At 41.6% G+C, this 24,530-nt stretch overlaps 1 protein-coding gene across 2 annotated transcripts in view; it reads left to right on the top strand.

Moving 5' to 3' along the window:
• The window catches only part of LOC126235929 (WD repeat domain phosphoinositide-interacting protein 3), a 125,679-nt gene that overhangs the window by 65,981 nt on the left and 35,168 nt on the right, over window positions 1-24,530 (top strand). For both annotated transcript variants that reach the window (XM_049944891.1, XM_049944892.1), the window contains exon 5: window positions 5,243-5,328. In XM_049944891.1, coding sequence (XP_049800848.1) covers window positions 5,243-5,328 — 86 coding nt within the window. The remainder of the gene's footprint in view (window positions 1-5,242; window positions 5,329-24,530) is intronic.

The raw sequence follows: 24,530 nt of genomic DNA, 5'->3' as shown, positions 1-24,530 counted from the left end.
CGGATCTTCTTGGACCGTTCGGCATGCTCACTGGTTTGCCCTGATCGAGGGCCTCTTCATGGTAGCAGCTTCATTCTGTCCACCTTTTCCGACCATGCTGTGGCGAAGAGAAACATGACAATGTTGCTTCATTGTGAGAACAATGCACGGCAGTTGCTACTTTTGCCCACAACCACAGCACGACACTTCTTCACGAGCTATCCTTCAGCCTTAGTAGTGGAGCGTGTGACAGCAGCTCACCTCACTGGCTCAGGCTGAACCGTATGGCAGCTATAAGAGTCGAGGGGCCATGAAAGGGAAGCAGTGGTTAAGAAGGGAGTGAGACAGGGTTGTAGCATAACCCCAATGTTATCCAATCTGTTTATGAAGCAAGCAGTAAATGAAACGAAAGAAAAATTTGGAGTAGGAATTAAAGTTCAGGGGAAAAAAATTAAAACTTGGAGGTTTGCCGGTGATATTGTAATTCTGTCAGAGACTGCGAAGGCCTTGGAAGGGCATTTGAACAGAGACAGTGTCTTCTAAGGAGAATACAAGATTAACATCAACAAAAGCAAAATGAAGATATTAGAATATAGTTGATTTAAATCAGGTGATGTTGTGAGAATTAGTTTAGGAAACGAGACACTTAAAGTAGTAGGTAGATTTTGCTATTTGGGTAACTAAATAACTGTGATGGCTGAGGTAGAGAGGATGTAAAAGTAGACTGGCAATGGCAAGAAAAGTATTTTTCAAGCAGGGGAATTTATTAACATCAAATTTAGATTAAATTCTTATGAAGTCTTTTCTGAAAGTATTTGTATGGATTGTAGCTGTGTATGAAAGTGAAATGTGGATGATAAATGGTGCAGAAAAGAAGAGAATAAAAGCTTTTGAAATATGGTGCTGCAGAAGAATGCTAAAGATTAGATGGGTGGATCACGTAACTAATGAGGAGTTGCTGAATAGAGTTGGGAGAAATATATTTATGCTTCAACTCAATTAGAAGAAAGGATCAGATGGTAAGACACATTTTTAGCCATAAAGGGATCACCAATTTAGTACTGGAGGGAAGTGTGGAGGGTAAAAATCTTGGAAGGTGACCAAGAGTTGAATACAGTAAGCAGACTCAGTAGAATATAAGTTGCAGTAGTTGGAGATGAAGGGGCTTGTACAAGGTAGGGCAGCATGGAGAGCTGCATCAAACCATTCTTTGAACTGAACAACAACAACAACAACAACAACAACAACAACAGTTGCTGCTATTGCTAATTGTACAGAAGTAATCAGGGCAAATATCGTTCGATAATTGAACTAATTTACTTTGACTGTGTCAGTAGACGGGAAAAAAAGGCACAAGAATATTTGCTACCTACCTCATTACTTGTAAACAGTGAGTTTCATTGTATATTGCCACACCCATAGGCACAGAGGCAAAAATCAAAAATATTTATTTCTCAAGTGTAAACAGTATGCTCGAAACATGTATCATGCAAAAGAATATTACTTAGCATAATATAAAGAAATTTATTAAGGTTTTTTGTGTAAGTAATGTAAAACAAGCAGAAAATGTGATTTTTCAGTTGAAAAACATTGAGAAATACGGTTAATACAAATTGGGGGACATATTCCTAAAACAAGACACTCAAAGCACATACGTATTTGACGTTTTCCTTTACCACAAAACACCTTTCGCAACACACACTCACTGACAGATGGACATAGTGGCTGATTCATGACACCATATGGGCACTGCGAGCATTGATTTTCTGGATAGCCGCTGGTGACGTGGCCAAAAGTCATCATTTATTGTATCATGGCAGGTGGCAGGAAACATTATGCTCGCTGGCTGTGTAGTAGGGTACCGGCAGCGCTCAGCAGCATATAGGCAGCAGCTGTGCAAATGAAACTCAGTGTCCTCCAGTGGCCTGGATGAGATGCAAATGTACCAAGTGCGCAGATCTCTCCGTGTGACATCAAAAATTGTGTGAAGGAAGCAGGGTGTGAAGAGTACCACTGCTAGTGTGCATTTGAAACAGTGCTCCCCCATCTACTAGGCAGCAGATGAGACAAGCCAAGTTGGTAGTGCTGACTGCGTTACTGCCGGCCGGTGTGGCCAAGCGGTTCAAGGCGCTTCAGTCTGTAACCGCGCAACCGCTATGGTTGCCGGTTCGAATCCTGCCTCAGGCATGGATGTGTGTGGTGTCCTTAGGTTAATTAGGTTTAAGTAGTTCTGAACTCTAGGGGACTGATGCCCTCAGATGTTAAGCCCCATAAAGCTCAGAGCCATTTGACTGTATTACTGGAACCCCCACTCTCTGACATCGAAATGTAGCAAACATGAAAACAATTAGCATGGCTTAATGTCTGTATGCCCAACAAGAAAAAACACATGCACTTTGTAGGTGACAGGATTACGAAATACCAAACAGAAAAGAAATTTTACTGTTTATTGTAATGACAGTCTACATTGCTGATAGCCTAACACTGACACTGTATATAAAATTGCTAAACAAATCACTGTTCAAAAATATTTGACCATTCTTTTAGTTGCAAGTACCACTCAGGCACAACACATTGTGTTGACCTCTTTTTCCCTGTAGTTTTTTCTCCTCTCCCACTGCGTAATATTTATGTCCTTGTAAGCGATCAACCAACAATGTCTTCTCAGCTTGACTTGCTCTGCTTCATGCTTGCCTTTGACCTTGACCGATCGCTCCCCTCTAATTCCACTTCTTTCTGAATTTCTTTCCTTAAAGCAGCGCGCCGTAAAAATCTAGCACTTGTTCACGGTGGTAATTGTGTCTTCTCTTCTTTCTTTTGCTTGTGCTTCCTCTTGACTCTCATTGCTTCTTCTTTGTTCTGCTTTCTGTGGGTCTTTGTAATACTTTGCTCTACTTTTCCGGTTGTTGCACCAGGCAGAACAACACAAACATCTCATATTAGCTGTTACTTCGTCCTGCTTACGATGTTATTCTATTAATACAATACTTAAAAAACTACTGGTATGTTCTTAATTCCTTTCCCAAAAATTCTGCATACATTTCATCATATCTCTGGTAGTGTGGATCATTGCAAATAAAATTTAAACTCTCAGCTTTCTTGTTTTTAGACTGGTATTTATCCAAGAACATCTGTTCAACATCTTCGTATGATTAGTTTACTTCTTCTTGGTTCCTGAACAATATATCTTCAATTTTCCTCTCTCAGTCTAACAAACTTTGACTTTCTTTTTCTAAATCTTATTTGTATTTCATACCAGTTTGCTCCATCTTCCATATGATGATAATCTTTGTATCAGCTGCTTGAGTCTGTCTGCTTCACAGTACACAAGGACATCTCCTTACCTCCCTCTGTGTATGATAAACTTTCTTATTCTTCCTTCAAAGACAACATATCGTTATGTTTCTTATCAAAGTCTGACAGACTCTGACATTTTTCTTCTGAGTCTCTTTTCTTTCCCCCACATAATTTTGCTCCGGCTTCTGTGCAATAATAACCTTCTCATCCTCTGCTTGAATATTCTTCTGTGGAGTATGCTCCTTACCCACAGAAAAAGACATCTGGATCCACACCAGGAATTTGTGCATTTGATTGATTATTATCACGTTTGATGGATGTATTAGTTGCTTCAACATCTAAGATTGCATTAGCTGACATTCTGCTTGACGTGTTCATGTCAGAACTAGGCATTTCAGTGAAGAAGTCGGTGTCTAAATCTGCTTAAAAAATCCTCGGGTGACATACAGTCTGTAAGAACAGTAGATGCATTTTGCAATTCCTCCATTTTCTCATCCATCTCCTTTTCTATATCCCTTTTCCGTGCTTCTCCGGTTGCCTTACTTTTGAACTGAATTCGTATAAGACTAACTACTGGTACTTGTTTGTTCGCTGATGAGATTTTTACGCTCGAAATTCGAAAGTACAAAACACAAGCCTAACTAACTGTTCTCCATCACACTATTGGGATATAATTTTTATGGTGGCTGTTAGTTGCTGTGTTGTGGTGTAATGCTGCAAGCTGCATCACTCCCTTGTGTTGTCATGATGGTCGTCTCGAACCATAGCAATCGGAGATGCCGTAGATTTCTGTTTCATGCAGAATTTGTCTGCGATGAAGCTGTTTTATTACTTTTTCCACATGTATACTCGAAACTGTTATTCACAGTTAATTCTCATTACTGTTCGAGAAGCCAACTATAATTAAGGAGTACAATATCAATAAATTATGACATCGAAGATAGCAGTAGTCCTTACAGGTGGTTTCAGCTAAGTTGGCAGATGATGTGACTGCTTTCTCATGTGGGCCTGTCTTTGATGGGGTAGAAGATGCCTGTGCCAGGACTGGAGTAGGTGGTAATGGGTGACAGTATGAGATAAGTCTTGCATATAGGTCTGTTGCATTGATATGAGGCGTGAGGCAAAGGGTAAGGGGTTGGGAGTAGGGGTATCACTGTGCCACATTCTACTTGGGCATGACTACCAACAGAGAGCTGGACTATTCCATTGCTTAGCATGCCTTACAACACAATGTGCTTCACCTTAATGAGTGCTTCACAGCCTGTGCCTTCTGGATTCTTTCCACTGACACCAGGCGGGAACTCCCCATACAACACACCTTCTATTCCCATAACCCCTCTGGGTTGTAATCTTCACTTGCACTTGTTCTCCGCCTGTGTATCCCCTTCCTTGCTCGTACTCTAGTACTGTACATGCCATGCATCCTGTCAGTGCACATATGTAGTCCTTTCCCCTTCTGTTCCAATGTTGCATGTAGCAGGTGTATCCTGTTCCCACCATGCTCCAGCATGGTCCCACAGGCAGCACTAGCATCTTCCCCCAACCCTAGCCTGCCATCCCATCCCATCCCATCCCATCCCCTCTCCGCTCCATGCGACTACCTTACTCCCACTACCCACCCCAGCTAGATTGCTGCTTACCCCAGATGCAGTTGTAATCAGGCCTTAGTGCCCAGAGATGTCAGTGGCCATGTGTTTGTAAGTTGTGCTTGTGCTAATATGTGTGTGTTTTCAGCTTCTGATGAAGGACTTCGTGTGAAAGCTGAATATCTCTAGCTTTCTTTTCATTGTACCTGTTTGTGATTCAGTGCACTCTCTGTGTGTTGAGTAGCAATCTAGCCTTTCCATAATGCAGAACTCTGGATATAGATACTTGCCAATTACCCAGTGAGGAACAGCTAAGTTACGACTTGATATTTTCTGTTAAAATAGATATTCTTTTTGTTTAGTATTATTTATTCTTGCAGGGAACATTAATCCGTGTGTTCGATACGTCTACTGGGTTGATGATAAATGAACTTCGTAGAGGGGCACACACTGCTAACATTTACTGGTAAGTTTATTCTTAATAAGCTGAAGTACTAATTAGCATCTACTTCCCAGAAAGCGCCATTTTTACTGTAAATGATCGTTTGGCAATGTCTGTTGATATGTAAAATTCCAAATTACACTGTGGTTTGAAATCCGTGTTGAACTTTCGGTCCCTCTATAACTAGCAGGGTACGTCAATTCTCAAAGGCAAGAGGATGGCTTACTAATCCCAACAAGACCGTGATTGATGACAGCTTTACTAATTATTTGGCACCTTGGAAGGTAGCATAAATGATATTGATTCACTCGTCATGTTTTATGGAATGTGCTATAGGGAATAATTAATCAGGATGTTGAATGTGTCAGGGTATACATTGCCAGAGAAAAGTAGTTCTGAGAAACCAGTAATTTTGCTGTATTAAGAATTAAGTCGCATTGATCCACTGTACCAGTGTAAATTAACATAACACAGTTGTCAGAAAGCCACTGTTTGGAAAATGGTATTGTGTTATTTGCATGACTATGACAACAGTTGTTACTGAAAAATGTTGGTATATATACATCACACATACGGGGCTTATCAAGTTGCTAAAGGTACATCCAAACAATACCCAGGAGTAAAGAGACATGCACATAAATTGGCTGAATGCACACAGTGGAAATGTGGTCACTATGGCATACACATGCTATCTCAAAGTTATAGTAATCCACTGTAAGGTTTTCGTATTCTGGTTGGGAAACTAGCAATGCCTGTCTCTAAGCAGTGTAAGGTTGCATAAGACAATTCCCATTGACATTAAGGCTGGTAGTAATGCGTAGTTACCTGAAAGCTTATTATTTATACCCAAGATTGAGCTGTTATGTACAGGCTAATCACATTTGGCTGTTGACATAAAATGGCACACGAGATTCCCAACAATAAAGACAAGCTTTGCACTTTGATGCATGTCATCCATTTTCAGTTAAGTGCTCTTGTGTGAAATGCATTCTTTCCTTTCATTATAAAATTCACCAAGCATGGGCACAAAGTAGAACAGAAAAAGACAATGTGTGAGTGTGCCTTGACAGCGGTTTTCAGTCTGTGAATCTAAATGGTGAGATACTTTGTAAGAGTTGTGCTTTTAATGTTTTTTGTGATTCTCAGACATTTTCATTTTTACCCCTTAAGCCTACAGGCAGCTCTTTAAAGCACTCACCATAATTCAGTACCCCATCCAGAATCTCCAATAATATGTATTTTTTATTATTAGAAAAAACTGCAGTTAATGAGTAACTGTATTGGGAAGTGAGTCTGAAAATGCCATTGTATTCATGGAAATCTTGAGCTGGCTGTAAGACATAAAAGCAGCTGTTTCATATTGCTGAGAAAGTAGCAGCTGTTTCCAAAGTAGAATTTTACTTAGTTACATTTAGTAATTACAAAAACATATATATGCAATGTGTATTAACACGATTCACATTGTCCGTCGCACTTCACATAGTGTAGACCGGGAACTGTCTGCTAGGCATGCCCGATGTAAAACTGACTGGGCACGGCCCGTGCTGCCTGAGTTGTTGTTGTTCTGCCGCCAGAGGGCGCAGCCGAATTCTCGCATGCCCTCTGGTGGACGGGACTTTACTTGCGGCAACTACTGTCCATGATGCGCCGTGCCGATGTGCGCCCCCTGCGATCTTTCTGGTGCCTACTGCACTCCTCCTCCTTCGGGGGGTGAAGCCACTGTGATCCACTGCGTCGGAAGGTGGAGCGTCGTGCAGTAGCAATGACCTCCACATCCATTGGAATGCTGGAGTCGGGGGGGATCTGCCAACCCTTGAGCCCGAACCTTCGAATACGGTTGGAAGTAATCCACACGAAGAGGCCCCCGTCGTCCCACCACTGGATCCCGGGACAGAACGGGTGACAAGCTGTCGAACTCCGGATCCCATTCCACCTCGGGAGGGGCAAGACGCAGTGGCGGGGACGATGGGGAAGGCATGACCACAGGTGAACCAGCCTCCAGAGAAACCAGGCCTGTGAGGGGGGGCCAGCTCTCGCCAGGACATCTCTAATGATGGCGATGCTGGTGCTGGAGCTACTGGAAACTACCAAGGCTGAGAACCGTTGCAGTGTGGCAGAGTCACAGGTGGGAGGGGCTGTAGCGTCCCCTGAGAAAACAACAGTGGTGCCGGAAATGGGGAAGCCAGCACCTGAGGGGTCGGAGGGTGGGTGCCCAAACGTGGACGTAGCTGATTTTGGTGACGACGTACCTCCCGGTCCCCTGCCTGCTAGGTATAGAGCCTGCGGCCATTGCGGCGCAGGTCCACCGCCGGTATCCAACGTGCGTTGCGACCAAACCCACATGCCCAGACCGACATACCCGGTGGAAAGCCGGGTACCCCGTTTTGCGAAGACTGGCGAGGACCAGGCCAGAGGAGGTGCAGCAGAGTCCTAGGTTGGCACCCGTGGAGGGGCTCTGCGGGGCTGCGTTCTCCCATCGGTGTGGTCCAGTATGCCATCAGGAAAAACGTCAACGCCTCCTTCGCAGGAAATTCGTGCACATACTTTCTCATCTGCGTCTTAAACGTGTGCACCATGCGCTCGACTTCCCCATTCGATTGTGGATGAAAGGGGGGAGAGCAAACATGCCGAAGCGCCTACAAAAATCCTGGAAGGTCTGCGAAATAAACTGAGGTCCATTGTCTGATACCAGGGTGACTGGCAGACCTTCCATAGAAAAGATTTTTGCGGGTGCCTGGATTGCAACTTCTGAAGTGGTTGAGGAGCAGTGAACCACATATGGGAATTGGGAATAAGCATCAATGACAATGAGCCAAAAGCCATTGAGAAACGGGCCCGCAAAATCTATGTGAACACGTTCCCATGCCTGGGTTGCAGGCGTTCATGAAGAGAACGCTGACCTGGGAGACGCATGTTGACTCGCACACTGGGAACAGGCGGCCACCAAGTGCTCAATTTCTCTGTCAATACCGGGCCAATACACATGTCTGCGAGCCAAGGTTTTAGTACGAGAAACACCCCAGTGCCCCTCATATAATAACGTGAGGACCTCCCTTCGCAGACTTGCAGGAACAACCACGAGAGGAGCTGTATCATCGGTAGCCAGAAGGAGAACTACTTCCAAGACTGAGAGGCGGTCTCGTAGAACAAAATAATTACGAAGAGGGTCCGAGGCCCAGCCTGGAGGTCGGGACGACCACCCCTGCTGAACGAGGCGAACTACTTGCCAGAGAAACGGGTCAACTGCCGTTTCCCTGGCGACTCTAGAACTAGTGATTGGAAAGCCATCAACCGCTTGGTGGGACGCCACATCCAAATGAAAACACATAATTTCCTCCCGATCGAACTTAGGATCCGGGCCCACCGTAAGACGGGAAAGAGCGTCGGCATTGGCATGCTGTCCGTTAGGGCGAAAATGAATGTCATAATGGTACTTAGAGAGCAACAAGGCCCAGCGCTGCAGTCTGTGGGCCGCCCTATCCGGAATCTGAGAGGCGGGGCCAAATAATGATATTAGTGGCTTATGATCAGTGATTAACTGAAACTTAGTGCCATACAAGAAAGGGTGAAACTTGGTAACAGCGTAGACAATGGCCAAAGCCTCTTTTTCTACCTGGGAGTAATGGGCCTGCGTGGGACTAAGAGTTTTAGACGCGAACACCAGTGACTACTCTGAGCCATCCACATTGCCATGGGCCAGGACCGCCCCCACCCCGTACTGCAAAGCATCTGTAGCCAGGACCAACGGCTTATTGGGGTCAAAAGTAGCCAAACAAGGCACTGACATGAGGAGGCCCTTCAACGAGGTGAATGCGCGCTCGCATGCAGGCGACCAATCAAAAGGAACACCCTTGCGCAGAAGGCAGTACAGGGGGCGGGCTATGGTGGAAGCCCTGGGAATGAAACGGTGATAATAGGCAATCTTGCCTAAAAAAGCTTGTAACTCCTTCAGCGAAGCGGGCTGCGGAAGGTCGATGATACCTTGGACCAAACTTCCTAGCGGCTGGACGCCGTGCCGATAGATGGTGTAGCCCTAATACTCAATGGACGGTTGGAAGAAGTTCGACTTACACAGGTTGCAACGCAGGCCCACGGACCTGAATTTGAGAAAGAGGGTTCGAAGGTTGTGCAAGTGTTCCTTCGTGCTGCGGCCTGTGACAATTATGTCGTCCAGGTAATTAATACAATGAGGGATTGTCAACGTGACGTGCTCAAGATAATGCTGAAATATCGCCGGGGCACTGGATATTCCGAAGGCCAACCACTGGTATTGGTAAAGGCCAAACGGGGTGTTGACGACCGCCAGCCATTTGGAGTCCTCATCAAGTGATATCTGATGATACGCCTCCGAAAGATCGATTTTCGAAAAATATTGGCCTCGCGCCACGTCGGAGAACAATTCATCAGAACGAGGCAACGGATAGGTGTTCTCCACCAATTGGGAATTAATGGTGGCCTTGAAATCACCACAAAGACGTAATTTTCCCGAGGGTTTCCTGACAATAACGAGGGGCGAAGCCCACTCACTACAAGAGATGGGAAGAATGACCCCAAGGGCTGTCAGCCAATCTAGCTCTGCTTTTACCTGAGGGCGGAGAGCCAAGGAGATCTGCCTCGCACGTAGAAAATGCGGGCGAGCCGACGCCTTCAATGTTAAGTGAGCTTCAAAGTCTGAAACACGCCCCAGGCCCTCCTCAAAGATATCCTTAAAGTCAGAGGTCAAAGAATCAAATGATTGATAGGGAACGTCTTCGAAGACAACTGTATGGTGTCTGCGATAGAAAAACCGAAAGCTTGAAAGGCATCCAATCCAAAAAGGTTAGCGGAGCTCGCATCACTGACAACAATAAAAGTAAGAGGCCGAGTGACTGATTTGTAAGTAATGTCGGTAGTGAATTGACCCAGTAGGGGAATGAACTGTTTACCATAACCGCGGAGACACTGGTAAACTGGTGCCAACGGGGGCGACCCAAGGTCGGAGTAAGTATGTGCATTCAACAAGGAAACTACCACGCCCGTATCTACTTGCAGTTGTTATCGGCGCGACCGAACTGACACCTCGATAAAGAGTTTGTGTGCCGAAGCGTCGGGAGCCTGGCCTGATGAAACTTCCTGAATGTCAATGTCCATGTCCTCTGTACCTGCTTCCTTCGAGTCTTTTGAGGCTGAGTGGCAAACATTAGCAATTTGTCCTTTTATATTACATTTGCAACAAACGGCACAATGCTGGGGACACTCTGACCTATCATGATGTACATAGTACGACGCACAGGACGGTAACAGGGGCCGGCGGCTGGAACTCCGTTTATGTGCTGTGCGGGAGCGGCCGTAATGGCCGGATTGTACCGCTCGCACATCGTCCACCCCGGACGCAGTGGACGCAGCCGCACCGCGCTTCCAACTGTTGACCTGCGGCGTGAGAGACTTCATACGATTGAACAATGGACAGGACTTCCTCAAGGGAAGGGTCTTCCAATTGCAGGGCCCGGTACCAGACCTCCCTATCAGGGGCCGAACGAACAATGACGTCGCGCACCATAACGTGGGCATACGACTCTCGCGACTGCACCGTGACAAAGTGACACTTGCGACTAAGACCGTGCAGGGTAGCGGCCCATGCCCGGGAAGACTGATGGGGCTGTGTCTTGCATTGGTAGATCTCGACTCTAGCCGCTACAACATGCGTGCGGCGGCAAAGGACGAGGGTTCCTGCAACGTCGTTAGCTGCCGCAAAACTTGATACAGCGAGGGAGATATCCAAGACAAGAAAAGGGCATGACATACCTCCGCATCGGAAACATGAAATGCCTGGAAATGCTGCCGAAGGCAATGTTCATATGCGTCCCAATCCTCCGCCGTCTCGTCATACGGGGGAAAGGGAGGAGGGAATGGCGCCGGAGTAGACTGCGTGGAGAGCAACGCCAGAAGCGCTTGTTTCATGGTTGCCATGAGCTCCATCTGCTGCTCAACCAAAACCCGCACTAAATCCTCCATGCTGTGGATAAGCTGCGAAACCGTAATGACGACGCAACACGCGAAAGAACGACCCTACTCGCCACCAGTTGTGTATTAACACGATACACGTTGTCCGTCGCACTTCACATAGTGTTGACCAGGAACTGTCTGCTAGGCATGCCCGATGTAAAACTGACTGGGCACGGCTCGTGCTACCTGAGTTGTTGTTCTGCCGGCAGAGGGTGCGGCCGAATTCTCGCGTGCCCTCTGGTGGACGGGACTTTACTTGCGGCAACTACTGTCCATGATGCGCCATGCCGATGTGCGTCTCCCGCGATCTTTCTGGTGGCTACTGCACAATGTAGTGGTACTTTCCTGTTAATATGGTGTACAGCTTAAGTTTCTGAATTTTGCTTCTCTTTTGTTAATGTACATCTTAATGTATCTGTTTTCAGTGTATATCTTAATGTATATCTTGATTGCAGGCTTTGTCAGAATATTCCAGTGATTAAATCTTTTCAGGTAATTAGCCAAGTGGTGGCATCTTCTCGCAACATTTCAATGAATTTCGTACCCATCTTCTTCGCCAGGTGGCAATGGTTATGAAACTCATTGAAACCTTGTGACAAGATGATGCCAAGATCAACTGATCTCCCAAGAAGATTCCGTCACTATATCTTGAATCATTAAACATCCCAGAATAATCTTCTTCTTGATAGGTTCCATGATTGTCGAGAAATGCGTGAAAGTATGCAAACTAAGTAATTTGATAGCTTATAAACAGTCATTGTAGCTTATTATCTGACTACACAGAACATTTTACATATTCTGCTTTATTTTTTGTTTCAATATTCATTAATGCTTTCTTTTGGAACCAGGGGAACACTTTTGTTTGTTTGAAGTAATGTTGTAGTTCTTGTAAGATAAATACAAAGCATTTGCTGTGAACCAGTCATAGCCCTATTCAGCCATCACATGGACCCTGTTGGGTGTGTTGAGGCTCTTGATTAGTATATTTGTATCTTCAGAAAACCCTACAACTTTTGGACAGTTTCTTAAAGGCTTTGGATAGTCTTCTACATAAGCTAAGAGAAGGACTGAATCCAATACAAACACTTGTTGGACAGCATATTTTATGTTCTCTTATTCTATGTTTAGTTTTACACTGCAGCACAGCTTGTAATTTTGACTATCTGTTGCCTATTATGAAGTTGACACTCAGTGCTTTCAAGAGGAGTAGCATAATGTTTTAGTATTCAATTGTTATATTCCACACAATCAAAGGGTTGACTGTCGCATAAAATGCTGCCAGGATGTCTTTGAATAGCGCTCTCTCTCTCTCTCTCTCTCTGCCTGCCTGTCTGTCTGTCTGTTTTTTTACATCCCTCCCATCTGTACAAGCCTAAATTTCACTTGTTTTGTCTTCAACGCTGACTACTGTGAATGATGTAGCTAACAGTTGCATTTAACAGTTCTTTACTTTCACTGTTCACAACCCCCCAATGTTACACAGCTAACGTGGCCAGTTCACTATTGGTTAACTTTTGATAAGCCTCATTAATAGTTTTCAGGCAAATGTCAGCATACAAGTTGATGCATTGTTGTTGTTCTAACCAATACAGGTTTCTCGTCTGAAAATTGGTCATAGACTGACTGTCTCGGGACCAAGAACTGGGCCTTTATATATCCTCATAACAACAGGTACTGAAACTATACATTGTTCGATGTTTCATTTACAGAAATTACAATTATAACATAACTCATTCAGTAAACTGAATATATAGAAAAATTCCTTCTTTTTAACAGTTTCTTCTACGACAAGGGATAGACCAAGTTATTTGTTTAAATGATGAAATTAACAGATATAGTTATACAAACAATACTTTTGACAAATGTGATAATTATTTTGGAATTAATTAAGGGCTGGCTTTGCTAACATGTTTTCAAATAGAGCCAAATAAATAGTAAAAGAATGGTAGTGGTTTGTTTATAACTGATACAGAATTTATATTTGTTTATAAGTCAACAATAGAATCTAAGTCACAGAACAATTACTGATTTCACACTATAACAAAAGATATTAACTAGAAATAGTCAAAATAAATTAGGAAATTGTTGTCATACACAAAACTAAGCACAAAATTAGATCTGGTGCTATATTCTTTAAAACTGAGGGTCATCCTTTCTCTTTATGAAAATGCAGATTATACGTACATATGATAATATTAATTAGTTAAAAATGAAAAAATGAATTTAAGGAGGCAGATGGCAAAACAAGAGAGGAAGTAAAAAGATTACTGCTTGCTTCGTCACATCATCAGTATAGAAACGAAATCCGATATCTATCCCTCCAAAAAAAAGGCTGTGTTCTCTGGTCCCACCAAAACGACAACATCAGAAATAGCAACATATTTGGAAGAAACAACCAGATATTTGTGACAGTGAAGATATAAATTTTGCAGCTGTCATATTAGGATGATGATGATGATTAAAAATAGTGATAACACAGACTACAGGGTTAGTACACTAAATTCAGGCCTTGGAAGGCCCAGTGGTACTGACCACTGCTGTGTCATCCTCAGCCCACAGGCATCACTGGAAGTAGCTCCTCAGTTTGCCTCACAAGGAGTGAGTGCGCCCCGTTTGCCAACAGCCCTCGGCAGACCAGACGTTTTATATTCAGAGTCATCTTATGCTCGGATAAATACGGTATTCTTACTGCTCACTTTTGCGCAATCAGTACTTCCTAAGTGATGAGTTACCCCAAAAAATTAATCTATTCGACAGTACTGTGTTGAAATATGTGAAATATGTCAGGAGGTTGATATGTTTGTTTCAGAGTTTAGCGGTTATACAAAGAGCAAAAATAGCTGAACTTATTTGTTTCAGATGCTCAGTAATATGCTTCTTCCAGTTCAAATGTTCATTAATATGTACCTCAAAAAATTACATTCTACCGTAGTTACTGATTCCTGCTCCTGTGCTACATCAATTGTTGGTATGACTCTATTCTCTATACACTGATTGTAGTGTGCATTTTCAAAATTTGGGGAGAGTCCATTTTCAGAGAACCTCTTACTAATTATTTGGAAAATATCATTTACTAACTCTCATGTTGCTTTCTCTGTAATAGGATTTATTATAACACTAGTGTCATCTGCAAAAAGTGCCAATTTTACTTGTTGAATGGTAAGTGGAAGGTCATTCACATATATAAGGAATAGGAGTGGACACAGAATTGAACCCTTTGGGACGTCCTTTATTATTTTTACTCTTATATGGGGCAAATTGTCACAGGAGTATACTGCTGAAATTTCTTTTTAGGTTATGGGAGACTGTTAAGGTCAAGTGTCACAAAAAGCTGTTGAAGAGGTGTTTTTGCTCTATGCTAGTACTCCTGCTTATTCTGCACATGGCACAGCCACACGTGCTGCTTCTTTGGGCTATCAAATTTTGCCTCAACACCTGTATTCTCATGACAAGACACCCAGTGACTATTTCCTCCTTTTTGGAAGAAGAAATCATTGTGTAGTAGGCAATTCCAAATGATTACAAGGTGATTTTTGAGGCAGAATGTTTTGTATACAGCCAAGATACAGACCTCTACAACAAAATTATCCCCTGAGTCATCCAAAGTTGGGGAAAAATGTTACATGAAAGGTGAACATGTAAAGATGGACTCACACCACTACCAAATTTGAAGGTCACAATTTGAAATTTTTTGAGATGTGATCATTAAAACTTTGACTACACCTAATAAATATGGCCAATGAGATGACCATTCACAGATGAGTCCACATAATTAAAATAATATTTAGTTTAATAACAGAGACATGTATGTAATGCTTCTGAAGGAGGTCCCCAGAAGGAACTTTTTAGCTCATTTTCAAATTCAGCTTCACTGCCAAAGATCTAATCAGTGGCTACATAATCAAAGATTTTTGGCAGTGGGATTATTAACTCCTTTCTACGCTGAAGTCAGTTTAAGAAGAATAAGTCTTTTTTGTCTAGAGCTGCAGTTGTGCACATCATCATTTTTTTGTGGACTCTAATGGGCTATTGACAGCAAATTTAATGGAAGAAAATATGTAATTTGATGTTCTAGTTAAAGTAACTACCTCTACATAGTTGTCTGCAACAGAGTTGTGGGTTGTGTTGTTTCCCAGAGATGAGTTCCCCCCAGAATTTATTGATGTGTTTTTCTCCAAATTGTAAAAGTGGGCAAACAGCAGCGGTAAGGGGTCATTTGACCAGCTAATGCAAAAAATCCACGAGAGGGTTAAAGTAAGGCCTTTTTTTTCCATTCATTTGTATGTCGTACACATTTCACTCAAGCTTTACCTCAGAGTTTTAACACCTTTAGATTACTGTTTTGGGTACAACGCATTGCATATCCCCGAAATGCAGCCTGTTTCTTGAGTTCCTGAAATTTCTTAATTTATTTCCATTATTTTGAAACAAACATTGAAATTGCACTTTGGGCAGATTAATGTTACTTTTTGTACACATTTTGCAAAGCCAGATTTTTTGCATTTCTCATTCTTGTTTCCTTTGCACATTCCAATTTGACACTTCCACTTTTTTGTTTTTGTCCGGCCCTCAACTGACTTATTGCTCCTGTTTTGCTCTTTGTTTTTTCCCATTTATTTACCAGCTGCAGAGTCAAACATTTCTCTTCAGATTATTTTTTATTAATTGATTGCAGATAATCCATGCATTTATTACTGCCACATCTAGGGCACTGTTAAAAGACATGCATCAACCATCTTCTGTGAGTAATTTTAGTTGCATAATTATGAATAATTTGATGAACATCATCTAAACCATACTTTCTGATGTTATAGAGGATAACAGTTTCTATTTTCTTCTTCCCTTCTTCACTCATTGCTTCTTCAGGATGTAGTGTGCTGATAGTTGTGACATTCTTATTCTCCTTTCTTTGGTACACTGTCAGGGTGCACTATGGGTTATTATTATTTTTCTTCTTTTTTTTCCAGTGAGGTGATGGAATGTGAGAATTGCTCATGCATTTGGAGATACCTCAGCAAATTGTGTTCATATTCCCACTATGAAAGTTCTCTTCTATTGAAGTTTCTTAGCAAGCTGAAGGGATGTGAAAAAGTTGTCTTTTGTCTATTCCTTTTATTTATAAATGAATCAATGAGGCAAAAACTGACATTGTGTCCCAGTGGCTGGTTGTCTGGTCAATTTCCTTCTTGCCAAGGCCCAAGAAAGTATTACAGTTGTACTTGGATGTCACATTTGTCAGGTTTGTAAATCTGCACTAGGCTTTGTTTGGGAGTAACTGCTAAATCAGAATGAGATTTTCACTTTGCAGCGGAGTGTGCGCTGATATGAAACATCCTGGCATATGAAAACTGTTTGCCAGACTGACAAGGGAACCTCCCCATCGCACCCCCCTCAGATTTAGTTATAAGTTGGCACAGTGGATAGGCCTTGAAAAACTGAACACAGATCAATCGAGAAAACAGGAAGAAGTTGTATGGAACTATGAAAAAAATTAATAAAATATACAAACTGAGTAGTCCATGTGAACATAGGCAACAACAAGGAGAATGTGAGCTCAGGAGCGTCGTGGTCCCGTGGTTAGCGTGAGTAGCTGCGGAACGAGAGGTCCTTGGTTCAAGTCCTCCCTCAACTGAAAATTTTAGTTTCTTTATTTTCGCAAAGTTATGATCTGTCCGTTCGATTGATCTGTGTTCAGTTTTTCAAGGCCTATCCACTGTGCCAACTTATAACTAAATCTGAGGGGGGTGCGATGGGGAGGTTCCCTTGTGAGACTCAAACTTGGGACCTTTGCCTTTCACGGGCAAGTGCTCTACCAGCTTAGCTACCCAAGCACGGCTTATGACCCATCCTCACAGCTTCAGTTCTGCCAGTACCTCGTCTCTTACCTTCCAAACTTCCTACAGAAGATCTTCTGTGAAACTTGCAGAACTAGCACTCCTGGAAGAAAGGATGTTGCAGAGACATGGCTTAGCCACAGCTTGGGGATGTTTCCAGAATGAGATTTTCACTTTGTAGCGAAAGGCAAAGGTCCCGAGTTCGAATCTTGGTCCGGCTCACAGTTTTAATCTTCTAGGAAGTTTTATATCAGCGCGCACCCCACTGGAGTGGCAAGTAATCTGATCAGTTCAGAATCTGTCTCTTGCCATTTTATCCCTGATAAAATTAAGGCCCCAAGAACGTGAACAAATGTCATCCAAGGTAACACCTATAGTACAGAAAAACACGTCTGGCGTACATGGTACTAATCATTGCCTTAATTCCTCCAACAACACTGTCCAGGTGCCATTTTTTATTTCATTCTGGGCATTGTATTCTGAGCATTTTTAATGATAAGCAGCATCAGTTTGTCAAAAAGAAATCAGAAGGCACTGATTACGAAGTCACCCACTCGGTGGTAGACTAGTGCAGTGAACCCTTATCTCTCCTTCAGGACATTCAAAGCAGGCAATGGTGTGTTAGTGATCTTGTACTTCAGTCCATCTCTAGCCACGTACCTCGCTGCACCAGTTGAGTTCTCAGAATAATTTGGGGACAGATTTGAAACAGAAAGACATCTACTAATGGCATCTTCTCCGCCTCTTCATCATCGTCAGTGGCAGAAAATCCCCATCTGACTCTGATAACTGATTCAATATCTGAGTTCTCCAGAATATTCAAAAGCCCTTCCTTAGTAAGACCATGCTGATGCAGCAGCACAATTGAAAATGCTTTTTACAGGCCAAAACACTAGCTAACTAATGAGCTGAGTAGCCACAGCAACACTCGAAATACAATTAAAAATTTAAGTTACAATTTCCAGTGTGGCTATCTTTTTAACAATGTTTATACCATCATTCAGGGTAGAAGTTGTTGCCCAAAGCAAAATGCGACTCAGATATATTTTTGTAACACCAATATTTTAAAAGGGAGTTATGCCAGGGGTGAATTGAGCAGATCAGTGTGTGGAGCACAGTATCACATGCTGTTTTCTGTTAAGTGTTTGTGTGTTACTGTGTTCCACACTTTGACCTACTATAGGTGAGTGGTTTCCTTTCCCTTATGTTATATATTTCTCCACCCAGGAATTTCCATTATTGATCTTGATTAATTTATTCATATTCTGGATGCCCAGCATGTGTCCATTGATCTCTACTTTTGCCACATGTAAGTTATTTTTGTTTTTGGGAAGTCTCATTTCTTTATTTTTATTCATATAGAATTGTGTAACGTGAGTTGTCGTAAGATTAATGGCTGTACCATTTGCTGTGGACAATTTGTAGATCATTGCCATTGTTCTCCTGGCAGTGTGTGGTGTGAATGTATGTGAGTCTTTCATCGGTATATTTGTGTCATCAGCTGACATCATAATTTTGAAGAGCTCCGCAGTGTTGCAGATAATTCATGTATGTAGGGCAAGAACAGGAGTGGCCCAAGGACCAAACACTGTAGAACATCATGTTTTTGTGTTTCACCACTCTGAATGTAATCTCATTACTATTGTATCATCATATAATTTGTTAATGGGAATCTCTGTTTTCTGTTGCTCTTAACTATCGCCACGCAAGAGGAATGCCTTAAATGTCATACTGTTGTATTGTCCCTAATACGATTTTATGATTTACACAGTTGAAGGCATTGACAAGACCTCAGATAATTTTATTTGCCTAACTCTGAGAGTGTGACATTATATATTGTTTGAAGGCATTGACAAAACCTCAGATAATTTTACTTGTCTAATTCTGAGTGTGTGACATTATATATTGTTTTCTTAGTAAAGAAGCCTTTATGGAAGCCTGACTGAGCCGTTTTTAAAAGGTTATTCTCAGAAAGGCAATTTTGTATTCTGTTGTAAGCTACCTTCTCAAAAGTTTTTAAGAACACAGGAAAGAGAGAGATTTTCTAGATTAGATTAGATTAATACTTGTTCCATAGATCATGAATACTACACTTCGTAATGATGTGGAACGTGTCAGGTTAATAAAAGATGTCTGTACAAGATATTACATTACACAAAATATTGCATGACACTAATGTTTAAGTTGTTTTTTTCCCCTTAATTTATATCTAAAAATTCACCCAATGAGTAGAAGAAGTTGTCATCTAGAAATTCTTTTAATTTATTTTTAAATGTTAGTTGGCTATCTGTCAGGCTTTTGATGCTGTTTGGTAGGTGGCCAAAGACTTTTGTGGCAGCATAATTTACCCCTTTCTGTGCTAAAGTCAGATTTAACCCTGCATAGTGAAGATCATCCTTTCTCCTGGTGTTATAGCTATGCACACTGCTATTACTTTTGAACTGGGTTGGATTATTAACAACAAATTTCATAAGTGAATATATATACTGTGAGGTTACTGTGAGGATCCCTAGATCCTTAAATAGATGTCTGCAGGATGACCGTGGGTGGGCTCCAGCAATTATTCTGATTACACGTTTTTGAGCAATGAATACTTCTCTACTCAGCGATGAATTACCTCAGAATATGATGCCTTACGAAAGCAGTGAATGAAAGTGTTAGAACTTCAAGTTTAACACATGTATTTCGGAATGACACAACAACACATATAAGTCTCAGAGTAAGTTATCAAGTAAGACATGTGTACACGTTAGCATTCGAATGAGCACTGAGTCCCAGTCTAGCGGCCGCTGCTCGGCTGGCCGCTTAGGTGGCGCAGCTGCTGCATGGCTGGCAGACAGCGTCGCACGTAGAGGACACGCGTAATTGCGTGGCGGCACTTTGAATGATCGGCGAGTCACAACAGAAAGTAGGCATAGTAAGCTAATTTACTGAGATTCTTATCACCAAAATTTGCAATAACCCTAATAGCATACCTAGCTGAACTCAGACGTTTCAGCAGACCATCAATGTGTTGCTTTCAGTTTAACCTCTCATCAATGGACACACCTAAAAATTTTGAAAATTCTACCTTAGCTACAGACTTCTGTTCAAAGTCTATATTTATTACTGTATTTATTACTGTACGGAACTGTATACACTGTGTTTTATCAAAATTTAAAGAGAGTCCATTTGCTGAGAACCACTTAATAATTTTGTGAAAAACATCATTTACAATTACATCACTTAGTTCTTGGTTTTTGGATGTTATTACTATACTTGTATCATCAGCAAAAAGAACTTACTTTGCATCTTCATTAATGTGGAATAGTAAGTCATTAATGTATATCAAGAACAGTAATGGACCTAAAACCGAACCCTGTGGGACCCCGTACTTGATAGCCCCCCAGCTTGAGGAATCAACTGTTGTTTTAACATTACTTGAACCACTTATTTCAACTTTCTGCATTCTTCCAGTTAAGTATGAATTAAACCATTTGTGCACTGTCCCCCTCAAACTATAATGATTTAGCTTATCTAAAAGAATTCCATGATTTACACAATCAAAGGCCTTTGAGAGATGACAAAAAATACCAATGGGTGATGTCTGGTTATTCAGAGCATTTAATATTTGATCAGTGAAAGCGTATATAGCATTTTCTGTTGAAAAGCCTTTCTGAAAACCAAACTGACATTTTGTTAATACTTTATTTTTACAAATATGGGAGGCTACTCTTGAATACATTACTTTCTCAAAAAATTTTGATAGAGCTGTCAGAAGAGAGATTGGGCGACAGTTGTTGACATCCGATGTGTCCCCCTTTTTATGCAATGGTTTGACAATGGCATATTTCAGTCTATCGGGGAAAACACCCTGCTCCAAAGAGCTATTACATACGTGGCTGAGAATCCTACTTATCTGTGGGGAACAAGCTTCAAGTACCTTGCTGGAAATTGCATCAATTCCGTAAGAGCTTTTACTTTTCAGTGAGTTTGTTATTTTACTGATTTCAGAGGGAGAGGTTGGTGGAATTACAGTTGTTTCAAACTGCACAGGTATGGCCTCTTCTACTAGTAGCCTTGCCTCTTCTATTGAAGATCTAGATCCTATTTTCTCCACAACATTTAAAAAATGATTATTGAAAATATTTTCAATTTCTGATTGTTTGTTAGTACACTTGTCATTCAGTTTTATGGCAGTAAAGTCTTCCTGTGCTCTTGGTTGCCCTGTTTACCTTTCAATAATATTCCAAATTGCTTTAATTTTATTATCAGAGTTACTGATCTCAGACATGATACACATGCTTCTGGACTTTTTAATAACTTTTCTTAGTATCGCACAATAGTTTTTATAATATTGAACAATTTCGGGGTCAGTACTCCCTCTTGCTGTTAGATACAGTTCTCTTTTACGGTTGCAAGATATTCTTATTCCTTTAGTTAGCCAAGGTTTTTTATGTTTTCTTGGAATTATGTTTAACTATTTTCATGGGAAAACAATTTTCAAATACCCTTAAAAATGTATCGTGAAATAAGTTATATTTGAAGTTTGCATCGGGTTCCTTATACGCTTCATACCAGTCTAGCTGCTGTAGGCTTTCCCTAAAGTTTGCAATATTTATATTGTTAATTGAACGCACTGCTTTGAAAGTCTGATTTGATATACTGCATGGAGCTATGTCATGTACTGTAACTAGCTGTGCACCATGATCTGAAAGACCATTCTCAACAGGATAAACATTTATGTCTTTAAACTTATCTTGGTCTGTAAAAAAGTTATCTATCAATGTACTGCTGTTCTTTGTTATCCGAGTAGGAAAATCAATGACGGAGCTCAAATTGAAAGTAATACTACAAGGTCATTCTTCCTATTACACTCTTTCAGGGAATCAACATTGAAATCCCCACAAATGATAATTTGCTTCCCCCTGTCTGACAGATAGCACAACAAAGCATTCAAGTTTTCTAGAAATAGCTGGAAATTCCCTGAGGGGGACCTATACACTGTTACAATTATGAAAGTGCCATAATTTAGTTTAAGTTCAGTGGCACATGCTTCCATATGTTGCTCTACACAAAATTTTTTAGTTTCTAAATTTTTTACACTGTGGAAGCTTTTGACATATATGGCAACTCCTCCTCTCATCATATTACCTCTACTTACATGTGCAGCTAATTTGTACCCATTGATGCTAACCTTTTGCATATCAGTGACAATGTGATGCTCAGACAGGCATAGTACATCTACTACATTCTCAGTTTCTATATCTTATAAACAAAGCAGAAGCTCATCAATTTTATTCTTCAATCCCCCAATATTTTGATGAAATATACTAACATTATTTTTCACTTTACTTTTGTGTGTATCTTTAACTTTTTTAACATCTTTAGTCCTTGCCTGGCTGAGTTTCCCACTGGACACTGATCTTACACTAAAAAAGTGTTTCCACCATGAGAGGTAGTTCCTCCCCCCTTTAAATTTCCTGCTATCAGCCCAGCCAGTTTACCCTTCCCTTTCTTGTTGAGGTGTAGGCCATGTCTAGTATAGTCCCACCTACAGAGTGAATCAACAGGATCCACACCAATGTGTGACCCTGCACGAGATCCAAGTAGCCATTCCAACTCCAAATTAACTCTCCTGACAGAAGAGCTCAAATTAGGTCGGTCGTGGCACTCCAGAACCGAGCAAACCCAACACTGGTATGACTCGATGTTGATGTAATCTTTGCCAGGTCACACTCTATGCTGTACCTCGGATCTCTGTCAATACTGTTGCCCGGCCCACCCACAATAACCACGGTATCTTCCTTAGTAAAGCCTCTACATAGTGAACGTAAATCCTCTGTAACCTGCCCCAGTCCAGCACTAGGTTTGAAAAAACTTGTGACCTGGTATTCTGACCCTAATTCATCGTGCAGAAGTTGGCCCACACCCCTAGCATGCGAACTACCTAGCAACAAGACTTTCTTTCTCTTTGCAGACTTCCCTACATTCTTATTCAATTTTCTGCTGAAAGCTTGTTGAGCCCTGTCTACATCTACTTCTGTGAGAGGCTCATCTGTTTCTGACTGAGGCAACAGGTCAAACCTATTTTGTACATTAATAACAAAGCTGTCAGAAGAATTTCTTGGCCTGTTCCTTATGCCTGTTGCCACTTCCTACCCGTTTACCCTTCTCCCCCCTTAACCTGCCCAGTTCTCGCCTATCCTCATCTAACTCAGCCTGAAGGGCAGCAATTTTCCCCTCCTGTTCCACAATCTTTCTATCTCTACTGCATAGCCTACAGAACCACTGATGAGTCTCACTCATTTTCCCAATTCCCACACCACTGCAATCGCCCCAATGAAAAAAGTTATTACATCCATCACACCAGACCCCGGAGCTAACGATTCTACGGCACGTCAGGCACTTTACACTCATGGTACAAATCGATTTTAGTGACAGAAAGACAATTAAGTTACCGGAAAACAATGAAAATACGTGTACGAAAAATTAGGCCTACTCGCAACTATGTAAACAGTGGTTCAGAAGTTTTGTACTGGAAATTACTTAAGAGATGACGATACTCTACAGATATAAAGGGGCAGCAAACGTATTTAGCACACTAAACTACCAGTAAATGCACTTAAAATTGCGGTATGAAGTTTAATCTGAAAGCTCAAAAGTTCGACCTGGCCGCGATATGTAAACAAAACGAACTTTACGTGATTACTGTGAAAATACGCGAGTAAGACAAAAACCTTTAATGGTATGCTTGAAGAGCACTATAATTAATGTAATAAATTAATTTAAAGTGTTAAAAACAGTTTATTACTACTTAAATTACTTACCTTGTACGAGAGCTGTGACTCAGACGTCCATATAGCAGGTGCAGGGCTACCAACAGTACAGGTCACAGTACAGGTCACTCACTTCAATAAATGGTTACTAGTATCTTGTACTTCAGTCTTTCAGGAAGTATTCTTTGTCTCATTGATCATTTACAAAGATGATCCAATACAGGATGCTACTAAGTAAGGCCAATATTGTACTATTCGGATTGAAATACCATCATAGCCAGAAAAGCATTGCTTTTTAATAATTACTGCTTCCTTTAGTGAACTAATGATGTTCCTAAGAGATAATGTATTGTGTGTTGGCTTCTGTCTTGGGATCTTCAGGGGACTTTTATTGAACGATTTTGCAGCACAAGTGGCCCGAATTTCAGAGGTTCAACCGTCATTGCTGGCGGCAGTCAGGAGTTGAGCCAGTTGCCAGAGATTATATGTAAATGTCGTGCAAACATCTGTGAACTTTCCTCTGGTCATTAACTCTGTGATCGCTCCACAAAGAGATTGGTAACCACTGAACTGAGTTGAATACCCATAGCGACACATTCCAGCTGCTCGTAGAAATAGCCATTCTAGATAAAGTAGTTCATGGTGAGAC

This window comes from Schistocerca nitens, chromosome 2 (genome assembly GCF_023898315.1).
Source record: "Schistocerca nitens isolate TAMUIC-IGC-003100 chromosome 2, iqSchNite1.1, whole genome shotgun sequence".
Lineage (NCBI taxonomy): Eukaryota > Metazoa > Arthropoda > Insecta > Orthoptera > Acrididae > Schistocerca > Schistocerca nitens.
The sequence above is the reverse complement of the archived record's forward strand: the minus strand, read 5'-3'. Positions and strand labels throughout refer to the sequence as shown.